Here is a 25,320-nt window from a genome sequence, read left to right on the forward strand (position 1 = left end):
TGAAACCCACTTAGTGAGTTCCCTAGCAAAGCTGGCACTGAACTTGTGGTCTACTGCTGTCATTGTGATGTGAGTTGAAGCTGATGGGTTCGGGCCTGACACTACCTCATATTGTGGTGATGGTGGCTTGGATGAAGCTTTGCGGAGTGGGAGGGAGGAAAGGAAGGAAGGAGACAGACCCTCCTTGGGGGAATACAAGAGAATGGGGAGTTTAGCTGTATAATTCAGCTACAGAATATTTTAGAGAGAAGAGGGAAGTAGAAAAGATTGTATTGGGGAAAAAATTACTGAAAAGCGTGGGTAAGTGCATTCTGTGGGTGGTGGTTTCTTTTTAAAAATAGCTCTTTAAAAGGCAGAAAAGGAAACAAAGATGAAGTAGAGGAAAAAGTGAAATGTGAAACTGGTACAGATGCAAATTAAATGTAATAAATATATACTCAGATGTAGCAGGGGATACGGTGTATGTTCCCTTTGACCTACTTACCAGGGCCCCTAAAACTGCAGTCGTCAACTTTTTCATGTCCAAATCCTTCTTAATTATAACATGAGACAGTAAAAAAAAAGAACCTTAAAATTGGGTATTTGGTCACAGCACAGCATTTTTGAAGTACAGATCAGATCTCTCACAGATCAAACTACGTTGCAGAATGACTAATTGTGGGATGACTAATTCCCATCTTCCCTCCAAAACTCTATTTCATAGTGGCCCAGAAAACATAACTATTGAGATGGTGTTATCTCATCATTGGTCTAAGAAACTCTCACCCTTTTAGGGTACTTTACAGGCAAACTGAATTATTTTTGTTCCCTCTAATAAAGAGATCCAGTCAGTCTTCTCAATATGAGGAATTTATCTATAAAGCAGCAGTTATGACCTGGCATTGCATGCATGGGTGGTGGTGGTGGTGGGGAATCCCTCTTTAGACAACTTTCAATAACAGCTTCAGAGAACAACAATGGAGTCGATTACAATTAAAGGAAAGACTATCATACACAGCCGAATACAGGATATTCTCACATTGCAGTAGTAACAGAAGCCCAAGGCTGCCATTGTGGGCTGAGGGCTGTAGTCTAGAAAGAGGATAAGAGGCGAGGTGAGGGCTGGGCTGGGCTACGGTTCCTCCTTGCCATGCCAACCTCCCTCCATGGTGGTGACACCTGTGCCTCTCAGAAATTGCTGCTGCTGTTGCTGCTGCTGCTACAGAGGGGAAAAGGCAATGTATTTCAGTCAGTTCCTGCCGTGCATCTGATGAATGGAATGTTGCTCATGAAAACTCATTTCCATTTATCCATATTTACTGTATTACAATAAGAGCTGTAAATAAAGCAAGCAAGCTTAGACCAATTTTCAGTAGGATAGATGCATTTAGACACTATCAATATGCTTATGTGAACTAGCCCCGAAGCTCCCAGTATTGTGCAATGTTGATTTTGTTGCCTGTTGCCACTTCTAAGGGCACCTGTGTATATACACACACTTCAGGTAGAGACAGATTATTCAGACTGACAGCAAATGAAAACCTCCCATACTCTTAGTTTCATTAGTCTTCATTATATGACCACGACAGCTTTAATTGCTGCCCCACATACATAAGTAATAAAAATGTAAAATGTTTAAATGAACTGTGGCTCCCAGAAGCCATTATAAAAGATTAATGGCAAGCGCTTTTTGCTAATTTAAATGTCTTTGAGAACCACATCCGAGTAGCCCTTGTGGTTATGATGACATTAGAACAATATTTGCTAGACCTCTTGTCTTTAACCATTATGCATCAAGCTTTGATGATTTTGATTATTCCATCCTTAGCGAGTCTGACTTCAATACATATTTGACTCCCATTTACTCAGGCCTGACAACCTCATTCCTGCAACCCAAAGTGTCTTCAGATATTGATGATCGTCTGTCTTCAAGAACTGCTGATTTTGCTCAGAGGGTTTGAAGTGCAGGCATTATTAGGAACACTCCGAACTTACTTCCAAAATTCATTCCATGGGCAATGAGCTGAGGAAGAAAATGGTGTTGGGCCCATCTATTAAAGCTGTGGAAATGGCTGGACCATAGCTTGCACCACCCTCATACCTTTCAAACATTTCAAGATTTTAATCTTGTAAAAACTGAGCCCTGCTTGTGAGATGGATCAATAATCCAACCAAAAAATCCACACCTAGATGTTTTCCAGATTACGTGCTACAACAGTGGTAAAATGTTTTGGCTTGGGCAGTTCACGTTTAAAATGTAAATAAAGGATTGAAGCTGTTGGTTGAGCAAAGCCACCAACAGGGGGAGCAGTCTCTTCTAGCTTGCGCAAAACTCAACAGGAAAATACAACTTTTTTTTTTTGGCGCCACACATGCGATGTTATAGGACTGTAATGTAGCCATAAAACCCGAAAGAAGGCATCGGAAATGTGAACGGCACCTTGCTGACAGCACAGAGACTGCAATGTCAAAACACAGGTAATTTGGAAGCATACTTAACGGACACATAGTAACACTGTTGTAGTGTCCAATCCAGAAAGTGCCCTGCTCCTAGATGAAGCTTTAAAACAGTGGTTTTCAATGAATTGGCATTCATTATAATTCACTGCTGGTTAAATTACATGAATGTGATATGAAAGAGCAGTATTATGTCGTGCATATTCTATTCTTGGAAAGAGATGTACAGCCACCTGTGGCATAGGGGCAACTGAACTGAACCATTCCATCTACCAGGACTACTAAGTAGGAATGTGCACAAGCTGTTTGTGCACTCCCTTGCGGGGTGGGGAGGGGTAACTTTAAGATGCAGGTAAGGAGCTCCTTACCTGCTCACCCCTGCCCTGCCACATTCCCCCCCACCGGCACTCGTCTTAGAAGCAGTCATGCAGGGCTGCAGCACTGCTTCCTGCAGCCCAGTGTGGCATCAGCATGCACATGGCCAGGGGCACACACATGCTGGCCATTTGTGTGGTCAGTAACACAACGCTGACCACACAAATGGCCAGGATGCATGCACCCCGGCCGTGTGCATGCTGACGCCATGCGGGGCTGCAGAAAGCAGTGCTGCAGCTCCACACGGCTGTTTCTAAAATGGGCAGGGACAAGCAGATAAGGAGCTCCTTACCAGCATCTTAAAAGGTACCCCTCCCCACCCATCGAGCCAACTTGAATGCCGGAATTCAAGCTGGTTTGGCACTTGATAAGAGAAGCACCGAACAGGCTCGTGCTCAGCCCTACAACTAAGACAGGTGTTTCATAGCTGCTTCCTTCCGGAACAACAACAAATATTTATATACCACTTTTCAACAAAAGTTTCCAACGTGAGTTACATACATACACACATTAAGATAGATCCCTGTCCCCAAAGGGCTCACAATCTAAAAAGAAAAATGATAGACACCAGCAACAGTCACAGGAGGTGCTGTGCTGAGGGTGGATAAGGCCAGTTACTCTCCCCCTGATAAATAAAGAGAATCACCATTTTAAAAAGCTGCTTCTTTAATGGGTTAGCAGGGTTCAACTGGGAAAGAAATTTTATGAAGATTTAACCAAAGGTTTATTCAGAACAACTCCATTTTCTCTTTCCCCTCCCTTTCCCTTTCAGACTCCTCCACTCGCCCCCGCCCCCCCACACACTCTACAGGATCCCCACTGGGACAAACTTCTCAACACCACAACATAAAAGATTACTAGACAGGATGACAACAGCAGGCTTGGTCACAATGGTTGGACAACAACAGCTGGTTTAAGAACATTTGGACAGTCCAGGACTGCCTGGAACTGCCAAGCAAGCACATTCAACCACATGATCGCAGATTGTGAAGTGAACACCAGTTGGTTAGATTGTTATTATCCAGCTATTTTTTAAATAAGAGGTTGCCTAATGCCTTCTTCTCTTTGCCTTATAGAACTGTTGATAAGATTTCATAAGCATACAACTAGATTCTTCCTTAAAGTTTGTCAGCCAAGGAGAGCAAGAATCTAATGCTAATTAGATATCCGTTCTAGATCAAAGCAATTATGGCACAACTGACATTTCTAGGTCAGAACTTGACTTGCCTATATCTAAGTTGTATCATATGAGCTATTTTATTAGTGAAAATACTGGTTCCTACTTTGAGTGGTCAGGCTTAGCAGCCGCTTTACTAATGGAAAAAGCTCTGCTAGATGGCATTCTGTATTCATTCATTCCACTTCTGTACTGCCTAGTCAACAATCTAGGTGGTTTACAAATTCAAACATTAAATTCAGTAATTAATAATACAAAAATTACCAAAACAATTCAAGTACCAAATATCTGATTAAATGGATGCATTTTCATGGCCTTCTTAAAAGCTACAAAGAGGCCACACCTCACATTTTGGCAGAGAGTGTGTTCCAAAATTCAGAGGCAGTTATAGAGGCAGTCCAGCCCAGTGGACTAGGGTTGTGTGTTTTGTTTCAGATACAAAATGTTTTGTGCACAAAACAGGCCACTTTTTTGTAGTGGCTGTTTTGTAGCCTAAACAAAACACTCAATGCTCAAAACAGAAAATTTTGTAGCCAAAACAAAACGTCCCTGTTTCGGATACAAAACGTTTTGTTGTTTCGGCTGTTTTGGAACTCCATTTTGCAATTGCAGAAAGTCTTTCTCCTTCAGTCTCCATTTTGGGTTTTGACATCTGTTTGAATTTCCAGCCCTTCCAGCCCACAGATTGGCCAGTGAAAGCATGGGCTGATCTGCTGGCAGTTGCCTCCTTATTCTTTTTAAGCAAATTTAAGGGTAAATTTTACCCTCATTGGCTAGTGGGGCAGTGTGCATTTACCCTCACTGGCCAGTGGGGCAGTGTGCATTTCATTGCTGTTGTTTCACACTGTTGTGTGTAGATCAATTGCATTTCGGTCGCAGGGGGGATGTGGATGTGCATGACCTTTAGAAATCTGTCTGATTTTTCCCAAAGCTCTGCTGCTGTTGATGTGTGATGTTGATGTTATGTGGGGTGGATTGGGGGCAGAAAGGGGGCTTTAGGGGCAGAAGAGTAGTTCAGGTGGTAGTGCCCCAATGGGTGCCTGCTGCCACCCAGATTCCAAAGGAATTGGGGAAAGGGCTGATTTTTAAAGAATTTCTGAAGTCGAAATGTCTTTGGGGCAGATTCGGGGCAGAAAGGGGGCCTGAGGGGCAAAACAGTGGGTTGGGTGGCTGTGCCCCAAGGGGCTCCTGTCACAACCCAGATTCCAAAGGAATAGGGCAAAGGGCTGATTTCTTAGGAATTGTTGGAAGTTTATGCTTCTTTAAGGTCCCCCCCCCCCACCAGGGAATAATGGAGGTTTCAGCAGACCCATAACTCCACCTGGGGGGCACTGTGGTGGCCGGGTGTGAGTGGTGGTGTAGTGCACATAGGGTGCCAACCACCCCCATGGGTTGCTAACCCATGGGGTGCTGGGTTCTATTGTTTCTAAGGTGTTCTGAGTGTAGATTCTCTGGTAGCATATGAGATTTTCAATGACAAACCATGAATCCACTCTCATATGCTACCACAGAATCTGAATCTACACTCAAAACATCTCAGGAACAACAGAACCCAGTACCCCAAGGGTTAGCAACCCATGGGGGTGATTGGCACCCTATGTGCTCTACACCACCACTTGCTCTGGGCCACCCTGGTGCCCCCCAAGTGCAGTTATGGGGCAGGAATTATGGAGGTCCATCATTCCCTATGGGGAAGAACTTTACAGACACGCAAACTCCATTACATCTTTAAAAATCAGCCTTCTGCCCAATTCCTTTGAAATACTTCTGGCAGCTTCCTTGCCCCCAGTGGGTACTACCACCCACCCTACTTTGCTCTGGGCCACCCCTTTCCCCCCAACATGAAGCTATACTTTTGCTAAAACCTTCATTGTTCCCTATGAGAAAAATCCTATACTTCAAAAATTCACCAAAAACCAACCCTTTGCCCAATTCCTCTGAAATTTGGGTGGTAGTTTCCACCCACTGGACACTACCACCCCCACCCACTAGTTTTTCCATGGGGCCATTTTTTAAAATCCAAAACATTTCGGATTTGTATTTTGCAATTTCAAACAAAGAACAAAATGGGGGTGTTTCGGATTGGCTGGTTTCGAACAAAGAACAAAATGGGGGTGTTTCGGATTCAGGCCAAAAAAAAACCCAGAAAAAAAACACAAAACAAAATGCACAACCCTACAGTGGACCACCACAGATGAATAATAAATGGAATTATATAGAAGGTGACATTCTAACCCTAACCTTAACCAGACCTAAGCCATTAGGGCTTTCTGGATAATTACCAGCAGTTTGTATTTTGCCTTTTCAGCAGCCAGTGCAATGCTTTTAAAACAGGTGTAATATGGTATTTCCCAAGTCATCCCCGAGACCAACCTGATGGATGGGATTTGCACTAATTGAAGTTTACAGACTGCATGCAAAGGCAGACCTACATAGAGCACAACGCAGAAATCAAACCTTATAATCATATACACTGCTGCTTTAAGGCCATTCACTTTCAGATGCACTTGGCATATCAGATACACTTGGCATATTGGCCAAAGCTGATAAAAGGTACTTCTGATCACTGTCTCAGTCTGAGAAACTAGAAAGAGGCTTCAGTCCAGAAGTATACCTAATCCTTTTGGGAGAGTGTAACCCTATCCAGAACAGGAAATAATACATCTTCTGAGTTATAACTGCCCCACAAGGAGCATCTTCATCTTAATTGGATTCAACTACAGTTTGAATCCTCATCCAACCCATTACTGCCTGTAGACAGGCATTTAAGGAGGTCATGCCATTTCCTGATGAAATTGTCATGGAGATCTATGTGTAATCGGCATAATGATAACACTCTGCACCAAATCCCCTAATGATCTTGCCTAGCAATTTCATGTATATATTGAAAAGCATTGGAGACAAGATGGAGTCATGAAGGACTCCATACAATAACTACTGTTTGAGGAGCAATGGCTTCCAAGCAACACTATCTTGAATCTGCCTGAGAGATAGGAACAGAACCACCACAAATCAGTGTTTCCCACTCCTAGCCCCTTAAAGTGATCCAGAAGGAGTCCATGGATGATGGTATCAAAAGCTGCTGAGAGATCCCGAAGGATTAACAGAATTGCACTCCCTCTGTCAATTTTATGGTGAAGATCATCTACCAGGCTGACCAAGGTAGTCTCAGCCCCACTGACTGCCTAAAAGCCAGTTTGGAATGGGCCCAGACAATCCATTTCTTCCAGAACTGCCTGTTGCTGAGAAGTCACTACTTTATAAAGAGGAAAAACATCTTTGCTGCCATCAGACCCACTGTATAGTCCATTCCAATGGGTTCTGTGCCATGTTTGGTTGAATACATCCCAAATTTTCCACCACTGGAAGCAGCTTGGTTTTTCTTTGCATGCCTTTACATCACCCAAAGCCTACTGGTTTCATAAAACAATGGGCCAAGATTGGCTTATGATGAGCTGACGCTCTCCTGACTTCACTAAAGACCAAAAAAAAGGTAAGGTGATACCTTTTATTGAATCAACATCTGTTTGCATAAAGAGTATACAAGTACTACAGGACTGAAGCAAAACAGAGACAGACAGTTAATTGTCATCTGTACAAACGGAGAGCAAAGTTACTGCCAACACAGATATTTTTAGTCACTTCTGGTCACTACCCAATGAAAGATATCATCTTACCTATTTTGTATCACTTATTCCATGAGTCCAAACACAGCCACAGCTCTCCATGCAAAGCAATATATCAAGTAATAAAAAAGCCCACTAGATAAGTTAAAGGGACTCATGTTTCAGAAGAAAAGTAAACTGGAACAAGGGAGGGTTAACCTCAAAACCACGGAATCGACAGTTTGGCAACCAATACATGCCATGTCACCATTTTCTTCATTTCAAACATACAATGCTCTGAAAAATGAATTTACTTCATAATCTGAGTCCTTGTAATAATTATCTGAATTCTAGGGCTAATCACTAGATGCACTAATCAACATCCCGACTAATGAAGCGCTGGTGAAGGAAATGCTACAGGGGAGAGGTGATATTCAGCAATCTTCCCTTCCTTCTAAAGCCCATTGTGTCCCCCTACTATTTGTCCCTGAGGGTTGTTCAGCCCTCAGAAACATAATTTTGGAAGTCACCGTGTGACAAAAATTGCCCCTCCACCATAGTGCTTGCTTTGCATTTACTGCATCACACTTTCTAAGTGTGGATGTCAGCCACTGGTGTTTTATCACCAATATGAAAAGTTTTGTAGTTAAAACAAATATTCGTTCTCTCTCAACCCCGGATTCTAAAATCAGGGACAGAAGCTGATAAGAGCAAATAAAACTATCAAAAATTTGAAACAAGAGATGCCATGAAATATGTACAACTGGTTATGAACTGTGAAACTTGTTTTTGGTGAGCTGTGTTTTTGTGCATCATTGGAGTCTATAGAAGAACTTGAGATCTGGATAAGTTTGGAATGGATGCCAATTCCATTGAACTGATTGGGGCATGCTGGAGAATCTGTTAGTATAATCACACCTTCCTGTGTCTCAGACTCCCTAGCTGAGCTTCCTAGTTGTGTCAGACATGTTGTTAAGAATAGCCAGGGCTAGTAGCTGGGGCTCCATGCTGGGGCCATTTTGTCAGCCTTGGATCTGGACTTCATGGCTTCATGGTTCAGTGTTGGCAAGTGTAAAGTGATGCACATTGGGACGAAGAACCCCAACTTCAAGTACATGCTGATGGGATCTGAGCTGTCGGTGACTGACCAAGAGAGGGATCTTGGGGTCATGGTGGACAGCTCATTGAAAGTGTCGACTCAATGTGCGGCAGCTGTGAAAAAGGCCAATTCCATGCTAGGGATCATTAGGAAGGGGATTGAAAATAAAATGGCTAATATTATAATGCCCTTATATTATGTCACCACATCTAAAAAAGGACATTGTAGAACTGGATAAGGTGCAGAAGAGGGCAACCAAGATGATCAGGGGCCTAGAGCACCTTTCTTATGAGGCTAGGCTACAACACCTGGGGCTATTTAGTTTAGAAAAAGACAACTGCGGGAAGACATGATAGAGGTCTATAAAATCATGCATGGGGTGGAGAAGTGGATAGAGAGAAATTCTTCTCCCTCTCCCATAATACTAGAACCAGGGGTCATCTCATGAAATTGATTGCCAGGAAATCTAGGACCAGCAAACAGAAGTACTTTTTCACAAAACGCATAATCAACTTGTGGAGTTCTCTGCCACGAGATGTGGTGACAGCCAACAACCTGGATGGCTTTAAAAGGGGTTTGGATAATTTCATGGAGGAGAGGTCTATTGACGGCTACTAGTCAGAGGGCTGTAGGCCACCTCCAGCCTTGGGGTGGGGTGCCTCTGGGTACCAGTTGCGGGAGAGTAACATCAGGAGAGAGGTCATGCCCTCAACTCCTGCCTGTGGCTTCCAGCAGCATCTGGTGGGCCACTGTGCGAAACGGGATGCTGGACTAGATGGGCCTTGGGCCTGATCCAGAAGGGCTGTTCTTATGGCTGCCATAACCAACATGGGGCTGTCCCACTGGCCCAACACTTGTGGCACATCACACACTGGATCTGGTGTCCTGAACCCAGAATGGTGGTGACCTGCATTTGGTCAGACTTAGGCTATAATTCCCCCCCCCTGCGAGGGTGATGGACTGATTTGAGTAATTTCTCCCCAGAGGTTGATGAATCCAGATAGAGTCTCAATCAGAGGTGCACTTAGGTAATTTTGGAGCCTGGATCTAAAGGCCTTTGGAGGGCCCCCTCCCCTGCAAATTACTGTAAGCATCATCATGCTCAGCTGGGTGACCTCACCACCCAGGACAGACTAAAGAGGATTTGCAGGCTGCCAGGAGCTGTGGAGGCCCTGGGCTTTGGCCCAGAAGTCCAGGGGCAAGAGTGCCTTTGTCCTCGATTGCCCTTGGAGTTTCTGGTTAACATGGCTGGTGCTTCTTTTGAGGCCCTGGTTGCTCTGTGGAATACAGAGATTTTTTGGATGGTAAGTACAATCACTCCTAAACACCTCCTTCCTTTGTCAAGAGCCCATTTAGCTCCCTTGTTTACTGAGGGGCTGAGGGCAATAAAGTAGTCAGAGAGGCAGCCAGAATATAGGTGAGTAAAAATTCATGATTAATTTAGCTGAACACAAGTGAAAGCTGAACAAAAACATTATTGGCCACCTGTAACAGTTATCTGGTAAACTCACAAAGTGAGCATTATTATTATTGTTGTTGTTGTTTACACAGTCAGACAGGTGTTATTGACTGGTTTGTTTTATCCAGACATCGAGTCCTTCCCAAGGACCTGGGATGGCTGAATTTTATTATCAATATTGTTGCTGCTGTTATTATTATAGATATCGTCACAGAATATAGGCTGTTCCCAGTAAAGTTGCTATTATTATTATTATTATTATTATTATTATTATTATTATTATTATTATATTTTCTGCATTGCTGTTTATAATACAACTCTTAGAATCCCCCCAAAATGAGCATATGTGCCCTTTCAATCTCTCTTTCTCTTTGAATCTTTTATTACACAACTTCAGCATAAGAGAAGCTTGACTATTCATAGTTCCTTTTCTAAAGACCTCCTTCAGTCTTTTCCACATCTCTCTTGCTGTATTTTTGTCTTCTATGTGATAGATTAACTGATTACTTACAGCCAGAGATATGTGTCCCATGTCTTATTTGTTTGTAGAATCCTATTCTCACAGTTTCTCTTCATTCTCTGTTGGTCCTTGTTTCTCCAGAACATAAGATAATCCAAGAGTATTCAGCTATAGAGATGTGAATTTGTCCATGAATTGAATCACCCCTCAAATGAAGGGGCTGATTTATTTATTTATTTATTTATTATTTAAAATATTTCTATACCACCCAAAACTTGTGTCTCTGGGCGGTTTGAAAGCCAATCTAATTACTCGCAATTTGCTGCAAATCGATTTGTGTTGAGCACCCATTTTCATGGGCTTTCCCCCCTTGCTGATTGGTTTTCTGGTACTGGCTTCCAATTGGTTTGAGATCTCCTTGTTTTTTGGTTGGCTGTTTAGAATACAAATCAAGTGTTGGCATGGGCAACTGTGCCCCCATTTGCTGGGAGGAGGGGGGACACCTTTGGAGGAAATTTCAAAATGTATATTTAAAGGGATGGGTGGGTGGAGAGAGAGAGAGCTCTTATAAAGAGGATACATCAGGAGTCAGACAGGAGGAAGGAAGGTTTGATTTTATGATCCCCCCCCCCCAGCACTGAGTATATGTGGTGTTACTTATTAACTATAGCTATCTGGTTTTGCTGGATCTCAGATTGATAAAGGCAGAACTTCCTTCCTTCCTTGAGTTGTGGTTTGGTATTGCTCTGTTTGTGAGATGGTGTTGTGCTGAGAAATGGACAGTGGTAGCTCAGCTCTGTGTGTGTGTGTGTGTGAGAGAGAGAGAGAGAGAGAGAGAGAGAGAGAGAGAGAGAGAGAGAGAGAGAGAGAGATTCCTTGGCAACTGCTGAGATGAGCTCCATGTCTGGCCTTGGATTAACTTGTGCTCCACTCACTGCTCTTCTGTCTATATTCTGCATTGCAAGGTGTACTCATTCAAAATGTGGCTGAAGATGTTGTAGTAGTTGAACTTATGACTATGCTTGTTGGCTGCTAAGGGTGCTGGTGTGCTGTGACAGCTGTTGCAAGTAAGGACAGAGTCATAATGGTGACTTGTGCTAATGATGCTACTGCAGCACTGGCACTATGGCTGGCAGTGGATTCTGGGATTCTGGATCAGTGATTCTTCTTTGGCCATTTTTGGACTGTTTTTGAAATGTGTGTTCTCATTCTGTGTTGGGAATGCACTGTGCAGCAACTTGTTTCACCCATAGAGAACAATGAGCTCAAAACAACCCATTGTCCCCCATAGATGGCTGCTAGGTGCACCACAGCAGGTTGGGTGGTGGGGCATGATGGGTCCTACCCACCACCCAACCCACAGAGCAATCGGGCAATCAGGTGATATTAATTATTTTTAAAAAACTTTATCTGGTCCATTGCCCTAATGACCCAGATATAATTCAATGTGGGGAAAGCTGGTCGACCAATTGGTTTTCTCAAAGAACTGCTCTACCCATTAAACCCAATTAATAGACCAGCTCTCCCCAGAAAAAAGTGCAATTTTTAAGGACTGTTTTTCCAAGGAGGTGTGGTCTACTGATTTGGTTTCTTGGAGGATTAGTCTACCCATTAAACCCAATTGGTAGACCAACTCTCCTTGGAAAAACAGTCCTTGAAATTGCACTTTTTCTGGGGAGAGCCGGGCTACTAAATGGGTTTAATGGGTAAACCAGCTCTACACAGTAAACAAATTTATTCGATGATTTGCAACTCGAATAATCAAATCAGCTGGCCAATGCCAGCTGCATCAATTATTCAATTCAAGATTTTGCAATTCAAGATTAAAATGAATAGCAAAATCCAATTCATGCATATCCCTGTTCAGCAACATTCAATCTGAAAGACTGTTTTCTGCAATTTCTTTCACTGAGCAGTTCAACAATGGGATTCCTCCACACAAATTCAAAAATAGTCATCGTATCCAGCTTTCTTGCCTACAAACTCTTTGCCTCACATCTTATTGCTTCCCAACTGGGCCCATAACCCAATATTACAGAGAAGTTACCTATCCTTTAGAAGTAATTGTACAGGAAACAACTAACTGAGAAACAAGAGTTTGAAATTTATTACTAACTAAAACATAGGCTAAGGATGCAACAAATAGACTAACTGTCTCTTATGCAGAGAAAGGGAGAACCTCTCAGTTTGAATTCAAGACAGCAAGTGAGGAGGAGACAAAAACAGTGACTCCACCTCCAAGCCAGTACAGAGACACATTCAAATATATGCAAGCATGCCCCATACAAAGAACCAAGACAATGTCAGTGGTAAAATCCCAACACATAGTTGCTGATCTTGGACTGAGCTGGAGCAGAGCTCCAAGGTACTCCATACCTCCTCTGTTCCTGCTTGGACTGTGTACCTGATGGGAGTAAGGCCCTGCAATCTCAGAGTTCATATCAGTTTAGCTTAGGGGTTCTTTTGGCCCTCCACATTCACAGTAATTGTCAGGGGGTTCTTGGATAGCTGACCACGTGGGATCCCCATGGATCTGCCTTGGGGGGGCGGGTTTCTCATCCAGTTCAGCTGAGGTGTCTGCAGGCTTGGTCTCTGGGGCAAGGGCCTCAGGATCATCCTCCAGAGCCTTGGTTCCCTGGGTTCCTATAGGGGGGCTCCCCATCAGAAGAGAAGTCAGAGCCCCCAAAGGACAACCTGACACTGGCTGAGCTACCATTGACCTTGGTATCCTTCTGGATAGGCTCTCACAGTTTGGCACTGTACTTCAGTGGTACTGTTCCTACTTGAATGGCTGATTTGAGAAGGTGGTGCTGGGAAACTACTGTTCAACCCTTAGCCTTTATGCTATTGAATCTTGGAGGGTTCCACCTTGTCCCCTGTGTTATCTATCTTCTACATGAAACTGCTAGGCAAGATCATCTGAGGATTTGGAGTGAGTTATCATCAATATGCTGATGACACCCAACATCTATTTCTCCTTTTCTTCCCAGCCAGGCAAGGTACTAGAACCACTTAACGAGTCAGTGTCTGGGATCAGTAATTGCCTGGATGAAGACCAATAAACTGAAACTCAATCCAGTTAAGGCAGGGCTCTATGGACAGGTAATTCATCCTACTGGGGATATGGTATACAGTCAATTCTGAATTGGGCCACACTCTCCCTGAAGGATCAGGTCCTTAGCTGGAGGGTATTATTGGATCTAGCACTGTCACTGGAGGACTAAGTGGCAGTCCTTTCCACCGGCTTCAGCTGGTGCTGGTGGTCCAATGGTGGAGGCTACCTCCTAGAAAGAAGTAGACTGGCTACTTTTACCCACACAGTCACCAATATGATGTGTAGCCTTATGGCTTTGTAATGTTGCACCCTGTGGCTGCTGCAGAGTTGAATCACAGCCCTGGCACTTTTGTGAATGGGCGGTAGCACTAAGTAAGAAACTGTTGTAACCACTGGTCATAAGGTGGCAGCACTAGCAGTACTTTTGCAGTTTCTCCCACTGTCACAGATGGGGGGAAATAGGGAAGCACTGCTAGGCTACTGCCCATTCTGAAGAGTTTAGGGGCTGTGCAGTGTTATGGCGCTGTCATTCAGCACATCATATGGGCCGCTGACAACCTCGAGATGAGTCTGCTGCAATGAGCTCTACATGGGGCTACCTTTGAAGGCTTCTCGCAGACTTTGACTTGTACCGAACACTGTAGCAAGACTGCTAATTGGGACTAGTTATGCTGAACATAGCTCATGAGTCCAGAAACAGTGACAGTGGTCGTTGGTTTCTTCCCAGGGTCAATTTGAAAGGGTGATGCTGGTGCTGGTGCTTACCTGTATAAAGCCCTAAGTGGCCTGTGACCTGGGTGTTTGGAGGACCATATGAGCGTACCTGCACACTTTGATGCTCTCCAGAGGTTCTCCTCCAAATTAGACAACCATTGAACTATCATCACACTGCATCACACTGGTATCTATAAGCTGCTTGGTACCACAGCAGACACATTTGAAAGAACAGGAAGAATCAGGGACTTGCAAGGGTAAAGAATCGTGTAAAAATTGGGTAGCAGTCAGAGATGTGTCTGACTCTTTGGGGCACAAACAGTAAGGGCTTGATTCTTTATGGCATGATTTTAAGAATGCATATTTGAATATGAAGTAGTGACTTGGATCTTTGTTAGTAGTCCTAAGAGCTGGAGGGTATTATTTATCTCAGATTACCTAATTCAATTTAAGGATCATTTGTCACTAAATTCCTACAGATAATGTAGTAGGTGTAGTAATTATCATGTCAATTGGAACGGGTGAGGATTGTACCCACACTTTTTTTCTGTACAAGTGAAAAAATGATAATCGGATATCCATCTGTAGGTTTCATACAAAGATACAGGGAGGTCAGCCAAAAATCTGGTGTTGTCCAGGAATTTCCAGCTTCCACCTGGACACACAGTAGAGGCAGACAAAACTTTCAAAAGCCAAGTTCATGTTAGTTTGGTTTTTTTCATTTTCATCCAAATTGTTCAGTAACATTAAAGTGATAAAGATCAGCTCTACATGGTAAATAATAACCCTTCTGTGTTCTCTCTGTCACCTTACAGAAGTGATGAACATCAAATTTTGCAGGATTGTGCTGTAATCTGATTCCCGTGTTTAAGTGCGTCAGTCGAAAATGGATGGAATGTTTATTATTCCTAAATCTCATGATGCTGGGTGTGGGGAAGGGAAAGGGAAATGTTAGGGGTTTTAGGTCAATTACCAGACCTATAGGTAGCCATGCTGATGGATGAGCTCTTGCTCAAGAGCGGAGGCGAATACCCTGTAAGTGCTACATCCAACATCATATAATTTCAGTCATGTAAAACAAGTATATAAAATAAATGCAACCATTCATTACTGTAAACTGTGTCTGAGAAGTACTTTATTCCTAGTATAGTTGATTTTGCTGCATCAAGAGAAAAGGATGAATACATTCTAGGCATAACATAAATTGTTGTAGTGGGAGAATTAGGAAGAATCCACAAGTCATGATACATGCTTGTCAGTGTTATGTAATTTTGTGCAAATTATTTGGGGAGATGCTGTTATCACCCATGCTGACCCACAGAAATGCCACTTCTGAAGTAGAAAGCTAAGCTTCCTTAAGTAAAAGCTGCGCCTTGAATCAGAGGCTAGTATACCTACAGAAATCTTCATAAGCACTGGCGGGCAAGATGCACAGTGTCTCCGTGATGCTGTGAACCACACCAGGGCTGCTGCAGATGTGGAAGGCAGCCCTGATGCTGTGGAGGACGAGCGGTTGTGCAAGAGCGCTGCCCACAGGTGCTCCCATTGTGACAAATGGGCATAAGTGTGGCAGTGCAACTGCTGATCTCCAACAGCATCAGGGCTGCCTTACGTGTCTGCAGTAGCCATAATGTGATTCACAGTGTCGCCAAGATGCTGCACATCATGTCAGCCGCTGACATTATTCCTACAAAAACATGTCAGTCTTAAAAGTTACTTCCCAGTATGTGAATTGTTTTTCAAAGAAAGAAAATGAGAGTAAACTGTCATGATCTGCTGCTCTGAGCAATAGTGTGGAGTCTGACTCTGGCGAGTGGGGAATAATGGTGCCAGAGAAGCCATGTCTCAGCCCCACCCCAGTCCCAAGCACTGACACCAGACTGGACCTGAGACACGAAAGTAGAGATCCTGGAAGTAGAGACCCCAGAACTAGCACTCATTGGGCCTGAGTCCAGGCCCCCCTTGAATTAATTTCTTCCACACCATATACTTGTTCCCCCCAAAGCCTGCACAACAGCGCTGGCAATGGGCCAGGAAGGATTTGATGGTGTGCAGGAGTCATGCTAGATTTCAGGCTGGAGAACTTCCCTTTTAAATCTCCGCAGTGAAGGCACGGAGGTGGAGCCTGGGAAGGATAATTTGAACCTGGAGGTATTTTATTCCAGCTCTGGCCCTCATTGGAGCAAGTTGCTCACTGGGAGCTATCCAGGGTGCTGTAACCCTGATTGCCTTGCCTTGTCCTGCTTTCAGAACAGGACGTAAGCCATAATATCATCAGTATCCCACACTTCAGGTGGCCACTTTAACACAGAGGAAGCTGGTGGCCACCAGTAGCTGCCCTTTCCCAAATACACTGAGTTTGCACTGACTATAGTTCCTTAAAATATGGCAAAAATGATGCTAATGTTCCACTTCCCTGTACTTCTAAAGGGGGATACAGATTTCCATCTTTCTGACAACCTCTGTAAAAACACTTATTCTATGCTATTTCATTTTACTTTTGTTGTTGGACACAATTTGGCTGTGGCCTCTGGATTCTGCTAGTGTGAACCAAATATTGAAAAACTTTGTATCTGGGAAGAAAACTGATACAGCCTCAGGGAAACTAAAGAGAGGTTTTGAATAGTTTGTGTGTCTGTTTAACAAGCCTGCCTCAACACCCCAGCTTTCTGCAATACAATAGTCTAATCCTCCCCTTGCCCATGTTCATATGGTAGCATACTATTTACATTTGTTTTTGTGTTAAAAGTTCATGGTTGCAAGCACTGGCTTGTAGAACCAGTAGTAAGTCTCATGCTGAGGTGGCCTTGGGCAAAAATATAGGATTCCCCCTTTCTCATCACTCACTTGGACAGCATTAACCAAATCCTGCACTACTAGGTTATACTTTTATTTGACAATGACATGTCTTCCACTCCTCCACATTTCTTGCTAGAAGCTATATGCTTATCCCGCTGTCACAGACGCCATCAATATGCTCTGCACTCTTCTCAGATTCATAGCTCATGATCAGACAGTGCTGGGGAAAAGTATCACTCCAGGTGAAAGCCATGGTTAGTGGAGTTGAAATACAAAGTTGTGACAAAAATGTGAAATAAGGGGGGATTTGGGTCAGCCTGGCCCAGTGTCCATGCCTCCTGCCTTTCACTCAGGCGGTGAAGTGGGTCACACAAGGCTCAGGACATGGCAACTGGATCAAGGGTCATGGCTAGAGCTGAAGCCAGAGTGGGAGGCAGGAGTGATGGGCTGAAGCTTCAGTCCAGAAATTGGAGAGGAGAGTGAGGCAGGATACTGAAAAGACTGAGACAAGAGACTGATGCAGAGGGCTGAACCATAAAACCGGGAACTGGATCAATGTGGAGGGCCCAATGTTGGACCACCTAAAAGCTGGTTGAGGCTGAAGAACATATGGCAAAAGCCCTGCCCCCTTCCTATATTTAGCTGGGTGCTGATCCATGGCATGCATCAGAGCTCGATTCTTCCTGAGTAGGACCATTGGAAGGGAGACATCCTGAGTGATCAAGCAGGTGCTTTGACACAGGTTCTGAAGTTCAGGGGTCCATATGGGGAACACTAGATCACCTGAATGTCTGGGCTCCTAGGAGGGAACATCTGCAGAAGTAGGCTCCAGCTGTTCCTCATGGGTTGTGGTGCTACTGTGAAGTCCATATTAGTGTTGGAAGGCCCTGTCGCTGGAGGGTCTGAATCTGGGTAAGGCTGGATTCTGATACCAATGAGCAAACTCATGTTAGTACTGTGAAAACTGCTGGTCTAATTTGTGTAGAGCTAAGGAGACAGGTAGTTACCATGATGGTAAGAAAAAATGACTTCTAAATATTATTATAGAGGCTGACAAACCAGACTACAGAATAACCCACATTTAAAACAGCAGCAACCTAATTTTAGGATATTTGTTGTGATTTTTCAGTATCTGGAGTTGGCATCTCTGGAAAGATTGCTGTAGGTTGAACTGAAACCTTAAGGTCTTCCAGAAGAAAGTTGTTTTTAAAAAGTTTCTAAAATACTACACCCCACATGATCATCTCCAGATAGGGGAAAAATGTAAATATAAATCATGCACAATGTCATGTGGGAAGAATATGCCTATTCTGCCATGAGTATGTAAATTGTGAAGCTGATGCATATTAATTTCCCTGAAAGAATGACCGAAGCCTAGTTTACATGCAGCACAATGAAGTACCAGAATGGGAGTTTGCAGTTGAGGAATACCATTTTCCATTGCTTCCCCAATGAAAAAGCTCCATGACAGAAGTAAACTAGGAGGTAGGTTTAGCCCAGCCTTTTTCCATGCTGTGCTAGTTTTCTTCATGCAGGGAGTTTCTCTCTCTCTCTCTCTCTCCTTTTTCTTTGGGAAGCATTCAAAACTGCTTTCTCCTTTGTAATGGCGCAGTCCATTCTACTTATTCCCTTATTCTGCTCAGATTCTGCTAAACGTTTTTATTCAACCTGAGTTCCAGGCAATAACATTTCTACAAAAATAAACAAAACAACAATGAAAGGAAGGTAAAATTCTGATTAGAGATGAGTTTCTGATACCAGGTTTTTTTATTCATGAATACATATACAAGAGATGCATAGTCTTTTAGAGTTAGGCTTGAATGTAACAAATTTCCAAAGCAGTAAATAAAAACAACAAAGGGGGAGGTGTGACATACTCAGGAACAATACATATGCTTGAATGGCTAAAGTTATTATTGCTGAAATGCAAACATTTCATGGTGCTTGTGTGGTCAGAGCCTCACCCAAGACATTTCTGTATCTGAGTCAAAGATTCTTTGGCATACCAAGAGGTTCCTCCATTCACACTCTATTGACATTTCAGAAGTGAGAGAATTGAACATCTGAGAATTACACTGGATCTCCATGTCTTTCTTGGCAGCTACATCTTTTAAATGTAGAAAACATGTAAAAAGAGCAATTATATTAGTAAGATACTTTTAAAAAGAAGAAGGTAAAATCCACCAAGTGCTGCTCCAGCACAAATTACTGTTGCAGTGAATGGAACTTACATGGAAGCAATTCTTGGTGGACTGTAAGATGATTATATTGGCAGACTGAAAGCTACTTGAAATGGAAGTGCCTACAATATGCAGAATAAAGATATTAACATATCACATAAAAAGTGTATCATTTTATGAGACTTGCCCCCAAGAGTGAACAAAATGAACCACTCTAGAACTAGCTTTGTGGAAAATTGTGCTTTATTAGATATATTTTCTAAACCTGTCAATTTCCCCCCCCCCTCAATAATATGGCAATCTAGAAGAAATGCATGCATGCAGCTTCTACAAAGCTAACTAAAAGGTAAATGTCTGTTGCTAAACAGTTAGGAAATAACAGCCAATTGGGAGGGCCAATAACATAATAATATTTACATACAGCCATATTATATTCTCGTGTTTTCACAGTAATGTGCAAATGTTATAAATATGGCTTTTCAGGTTTGTTTTTTTAAAGAAGTAAGACATGATTGTACAGAGTAATATTTCTAAGTGGTTTCACCTTTTTGTGAAACCTGTTGAGTTTGCATTAACTGTACACTACACTTAATTAGACACCACCTTAGTAACAGTGGCATAGTTCACACTTATTTCCTAAGGCACAATATTAATGTTAAATGCTTTAAAAATGAAGCCATGCTTTGTGTTTTGTTTATGTGAAATAATATGCCGTTGCTAGCTATATTGTAAGCTTATTGATTGTACAAAATACAATGTTAAAAGACTACATTACATGCTTAAATTCTATATGTACTCTATGAACATGGAGCTAATCTGAAAACATATTATACAGCACTGCATATTGAAACATTTGGTTTTGGTAATATTTGTTGTACACATAGCAGAGAGTTATAAGGCTTCAGTGGAATAATAATCTTATAACTGAACAAATATTTTACATTCTTTGAAAGCAGTATTTACAATTGCTTTAACTCATCCTTTGTCATTTGGTAATTAATACATATTTCATATGCATCCTTCTTGACTGTCTAAAGTGCTTGCTTATCAGCATGAGGAAAGAAAATGCATACCTGTCTTAAACATAACAAACCCACAACACAGAATGGCAGAAGCATTTGCTTGGGATCCGGACTGCATTCTCAGAAGCAGAAATTATTGCTAATTCAAAGCCTTAACAAGGCAACTAGGTATATCTGCCATATATAAATATATATGCATATATGGTAGTTTGTATGTACATGCATACACATACATCAAGAAACAATTTCAATGTTTTTGTCCCTGAACCTCAACATGTTGTGCTGTTCAGTTCACTTGTGCTACATCTGAAGCCAAATTTGAGTCAAAGTATTAACATGCTAGTATGATTAACAGTCTTATGATTCCTTAGCAGAGACCTGGGACAGGCTGAAAAATATACAGCTGAGATGATAACCTGGGTTTTTAAAAAAATGCATCAGGACCAAGGCAATGAGATGTCAAATACAGTTCAAGGTGGAAAGTTGAAAAAATCCTGGAATTCAGACATGTATTTTACTTGCAATGCTTGCAATTTCCCCCCAACCCATACCAACATATAGTTTAACACATTTAGTTCCAATATATGTTAGACAGTTTTTGTGCCTAGAAATACTTTGGATGGAAGCATGTTCAGAGCTGCCAGTAAAATGTCCTGATGCCACAATCTAACAAAATAAGGCACTTCCAGGGTTGTAGTCCAGTAGAGCCAAAAGTAAAATAAAATCAGTTCTGGAGCCAGCGAGTCACCTTTGGGGGTCACATTTCCTATTTCAACCCAAGAAACACACCACTTTATAGTTGGTTTCCTCCATTTTCCTTGAGATGATTTTCTTTAAAGAAAGTGTTTTCTTGGCTGAAGCCAGCCAATTAGTTTCCTTTGATATATGTACACTCAGAAGAGGCAAATGTCTGTTCCAAACATTCAAAAAGGTGGAAGAGTAGAGTGGTACTGGGGTCTGTCTTCAGTTTATCTGAAGCTGATGTCTCAGCTAAGCTTAAAACTGGTTTTCTAGATGACCAGTTACGAATGGACATTAGTACTGGAGAGGTCGTTGCGTATTATTTCATTTACTGCAAAGAAGAAGAAAAAAAAGTAGAGAAGGATTATTCTATTGCACTCTTATCATATACCTCTTCTGCTGAAAGCTACATTTAAGGACACTTGAATTAGCTTTGCCAGCTTCTTTCCGGTCATGGGAGCGAAGCATAAAGTGTTGGTAAGCTGAAGACCAGGGCTGGCCTAAATGCAAAAGAACAGTATCATACAAAAGAAATCAGCATGCTAGCTCATCTGTGAGGATCAAGTATTACCTTAGCCTTGTTGCATTGCTTCAAACATAATCCATCTCTGTAATTAGTTACATATTAAAAAAAAACATTTGGGTTAGCTCTGAAGGTAAACATGACAAACAAGTGGGAGTCTATTGAAAAAATGATCTATTGCACAGAAAGGGACCAATATTTTTAAGTACAAAACACAAAGCCTCAAGGTGCTGACCCAAAAATTTGATAATGGCTAGGATTCTGCTGGAGCAGGTTTTGTATGCTGATATTTCTGCTGTGAGATTGTTGGTGAAAGAAGGAAGGGACAGAAACCAATGTGTGTGTGCTTGCTCTCAACTGGTAGTTGCAAAACAGATGCAACACTCAAAAATGGAAAACTTTCCCCCACTGATAATCTTCTGAGAATGAGGTAGGGAGTTCAAAAACCCATACTGGACATTTCAAGAAAGGGACAGAAACCAATGTGTGTGTGCTTGCTCTCAACTGGTAGTTGCAAAACAGATGCAACACTCAAAAATGGAAAAGTTTCCCCCACTGATAATCTTCTGAGAATGAGGTAGGGAGTTCAAAAACCCATACTGGACATTTCAAGAAAGGAGTAAACAAGGTCTGTAATCTAAGCATTAACCAGTAGGCCTGACAATGCAGTGTTTTTATTGCTCATGATTCTTCTTTCATCCCCCACCCCAACTACAGACTGAGTAGTTTCCCACACTTCAGTTATGTCCATTTATCGCTTGTGATTTTTGGCAGATGGACAGGAAATGACTGAACCTGGCAAAGGCCATCAACAGTGAGCTGCACAACATCCCTTCTATTTCCACCCCGCCTCCCTGTGGCCCCTGCCACTGCTTGATTTACATTAAGATAGACAAAATGTCATCAGCAAGGCTGTCACCACTTTGGAGCTTTCCTAACATCACAGGGAAGGGGAAACACATGCCCACGTCATGGAATTAGCCTGGAAAAGCCCACATTTCCCGTTGCTTGTGGGCTGTTGATTGCTCCTGCCTAGATAATTCCATGTGTTTGTTCGAGAAAGGGCCATGCCGATCAAAAACAAACTTCCTGTACTTCTTAGCTGCTGAATTTTTAAAAAATGACTTCAGATCCATGATACATATTATAGCAAGAAGGCAACTTATATCAGAGAGTCTGGACCAACATAGCAGAAATCGAGGAGTGAGTCAGTGAGCACCTGCTACAACTCCAAAATGCCAGCTTTATTTGTGAAAAGCTATTACATTGTGTCTTCTTTTCCAAAACTATAATGCAGCAGAAATAAGTCTCAAAAAGACACACCAGAGCTTTCCCCCCCCATTTGAATACAACAAAAATAACTTTAGCTCCACATATTAGTGCAATAAACTGGACCAACAAGGAACTATAATAGCCAAGTCAAAACAGGTAGCTTTAAAAAAAATTAAAACACAAATATTGCTGTTTGTACTGTTCCTTGTAGGTATGTGTCATCAATACTCTGAACAGGCAAAGGAACTGGGAAAGAGTGATTGTTTAGCAGATAATGAAGGTCATCAACAATGGACTTGCAAAGGTGGATTCCAAGGATCCCGCTCCTTCACTGCAACACCTATATGTCACATCCCATGCCATTCCTGGAGGGTGCCTTGACCCTCAGGGGCACTCAGGCAGTGAGAAGGGACAGGGTAGATCCCTTGTGAGAATTTCTTGCACTCACACAAGTTTAGATTCAACCCAAAAGGTGGTGACTGTGGCCAAGCTATCTCTGTCCATGTAAGGTCACAGTTGGTGTATCAGCTAAAGCTGATAAAAGGTGCTCCAAGCCACAGAGGCCCAGGGGCCCATCAACAGAGGCCACAGAAGCCCATCAACTAGGGGACACTGCCCATTCAGATCTGATGCAGAAAGTGGCTAAGATGCAACAGTTAAAAATTGATCCTTAAACTCTAGAAAAGAAGTGTTGGCTACTAGGGCTGTTCAATGGGAGCTGCAATCTCAACAAATCTGTAGCATTCCCCCATGCTGCTTGCACCGTGGCCATCTCTGGTGCAGTTCATTACATTCCTGGTGCTGGGACGGCCTCTTCCGAAGGAAGCAGAGCCCATGGGGCTGAGGATTCACATAGGGACACTGGGAAAGCACATGGGGGACATCTGGGAAATGTACTTCTTCCCAGTGCTATTTCCATGGCTGCAGTGGAGTGGAGTATGAACTTGTGAGGGAATGGAAGGAGGTGGTAGTGGACTGTGGATGAGAACTCAAACTAAGGTGAATGCTTATGAAGAAGCACAAGCTGCTGGCAAAGTAACAGGAATACAAGTTATACGAGGCAGGGTGATGAATGGACTTATGAAGGCATGTATGGCAGCATTGGGTGGCAGTGGTACTTACCAGGGAATTCAAGGTGGAGGTGAGATGACTGGGACCTCACGGTGGCATATAAGGTAGTGGCAGGATGCTTTTGAACCCAGAGGTTCATCAGAGGTATACTGCCTAAGAATGGGAAGACTCCACTTGACGAGCATGGGTAAGCTCTTCCACATAGTGTCTAATCAGATTTTCTTTTATTAAATGCCTGGAAATCCAGTAATCCAAAAACCTTCACTTTGAGATTAGAGTTAAGATGGTTTACATTTTCACTTGTGCTCTAAAAAGAATGGAAATTGCAAGTTAAAGTGCCCATCTTAACTTCCACACCATATAAGCTGTAAAGACTTTGTACAGTCTGATACAGGATTATGGCTTTAGAAATGAAGCTCCATACACCCACACTTTGCCTTGGTCTTTCAGTAGGACATTGAGTTGGGGAGGGATGCATCCAGGCAGACATTTAACAGGTGCAGCTTCCCAAATAACTTCCTAGAGATGCCCCTGATGAATTTCTGTCTGATGCATCTCTGATCACAGCAAAGTGGGTGGGTGCATGAAGCCTCATTTCTAAAGCCAACATCACATACCAGACTGCACAAAGTCTTTACAATGTATATAGCATGGAAATTTAGATGGGCACTTTAACTTGCAATTCTATTCTTTTTAGAGCACAAGTGAAAATGTAAAGCATGTAAACTCTCATCTTAAACCAAAGGGTTTTAGATTACTGCATACATATTAAGTGTAACTATGCCTTTGCATTAGGACTTCGGGGGTAGCTGACAAAGCTGTGCAGTGCAACTCAAAACAGAGCTGGCCAGAAGCTCTTTCAAAGACTTCTTAGAAGCGGTTCTCATGCACAGCCTAACCCAGGTTAGGGACACCTATGGCCAATGCCGCCTAGCCCAGCTTTTTAGCCTGGCTGGCAGCAAAGGTTAAGGGAGCAAGTGCTCCCTTAACCCGGGCTTGCTGCTTGTGTGTGAGGTGGGCTGCTTCCAGCCCGGCCGAACACAGAGGGGGAATCCCCTGATGCTTCATACTCTTGGGGAAATCCTCTAATGCATCCATGTCAAGCGATGCATTGTGGGATTCCTGGAGGCCGGGATGATGCTTCGGAGATGCAAGCTGCGCCATGCAGCGCTGATTGTCCGGGAGCATGGTTCACGATCCCCAGACAAGAACTTGCTATTTGGGGGAAAGTTGAGTTTACCCAGCCTCCCCACCCTCCCCTGCCACCCCACCCATCCAGTGGTGTGAACAACCTCTTAGTGAGGAAAATGACTGAGGTCATCCACACAGTCA

The 25,320-nt window shown here is 42.8% G+C and overlaps 1 protein-coding gene across 3 annotated transcripts in view; it reads right to left on the minus strand.

Moving 5' to 3' along the window:
* Positions 1 to 18,910: 18,910 nt before the first annotated feature.
* NFATC1 (nuclear factor of activated T cells 1) overlaps positions 18,911 to 25,320 on the minus strand; it is a 208,262-nt gene continuing 201,852 nt past the window's right edge. For all 3 annotated transcript variants that reach the window (XM_053249189.1, XM_053249187.1, XM_053249190.1), the window contains exon 10: positions 18,911 to 21,453. In XM_053249189.1, the coding sequence (XP_053105164.1) occupies positions 21,404 to 21,453 (50 nt within the window). In that variant the 3' untranslated portion in view covers positions 18,911 to 21,403. The remainder of the gene's footprint in view (positions 21,454 to 25,320) is intronic.

Source organism: Hemicordylus capensis, chromosome 4, assembly GCF_027244095.1.
Source record: "Hemicordylus capensis ecotype Gifberg chromosome 4, rHemCap1.1.pri, whole genome shotgun sequence".
Lineage (NCBI taxonomy): Eukaryota > Metazoa > Chordata > Lepidosauria > Squamata > Cordylidae > Hemicordylus > Hemicordylus capensis.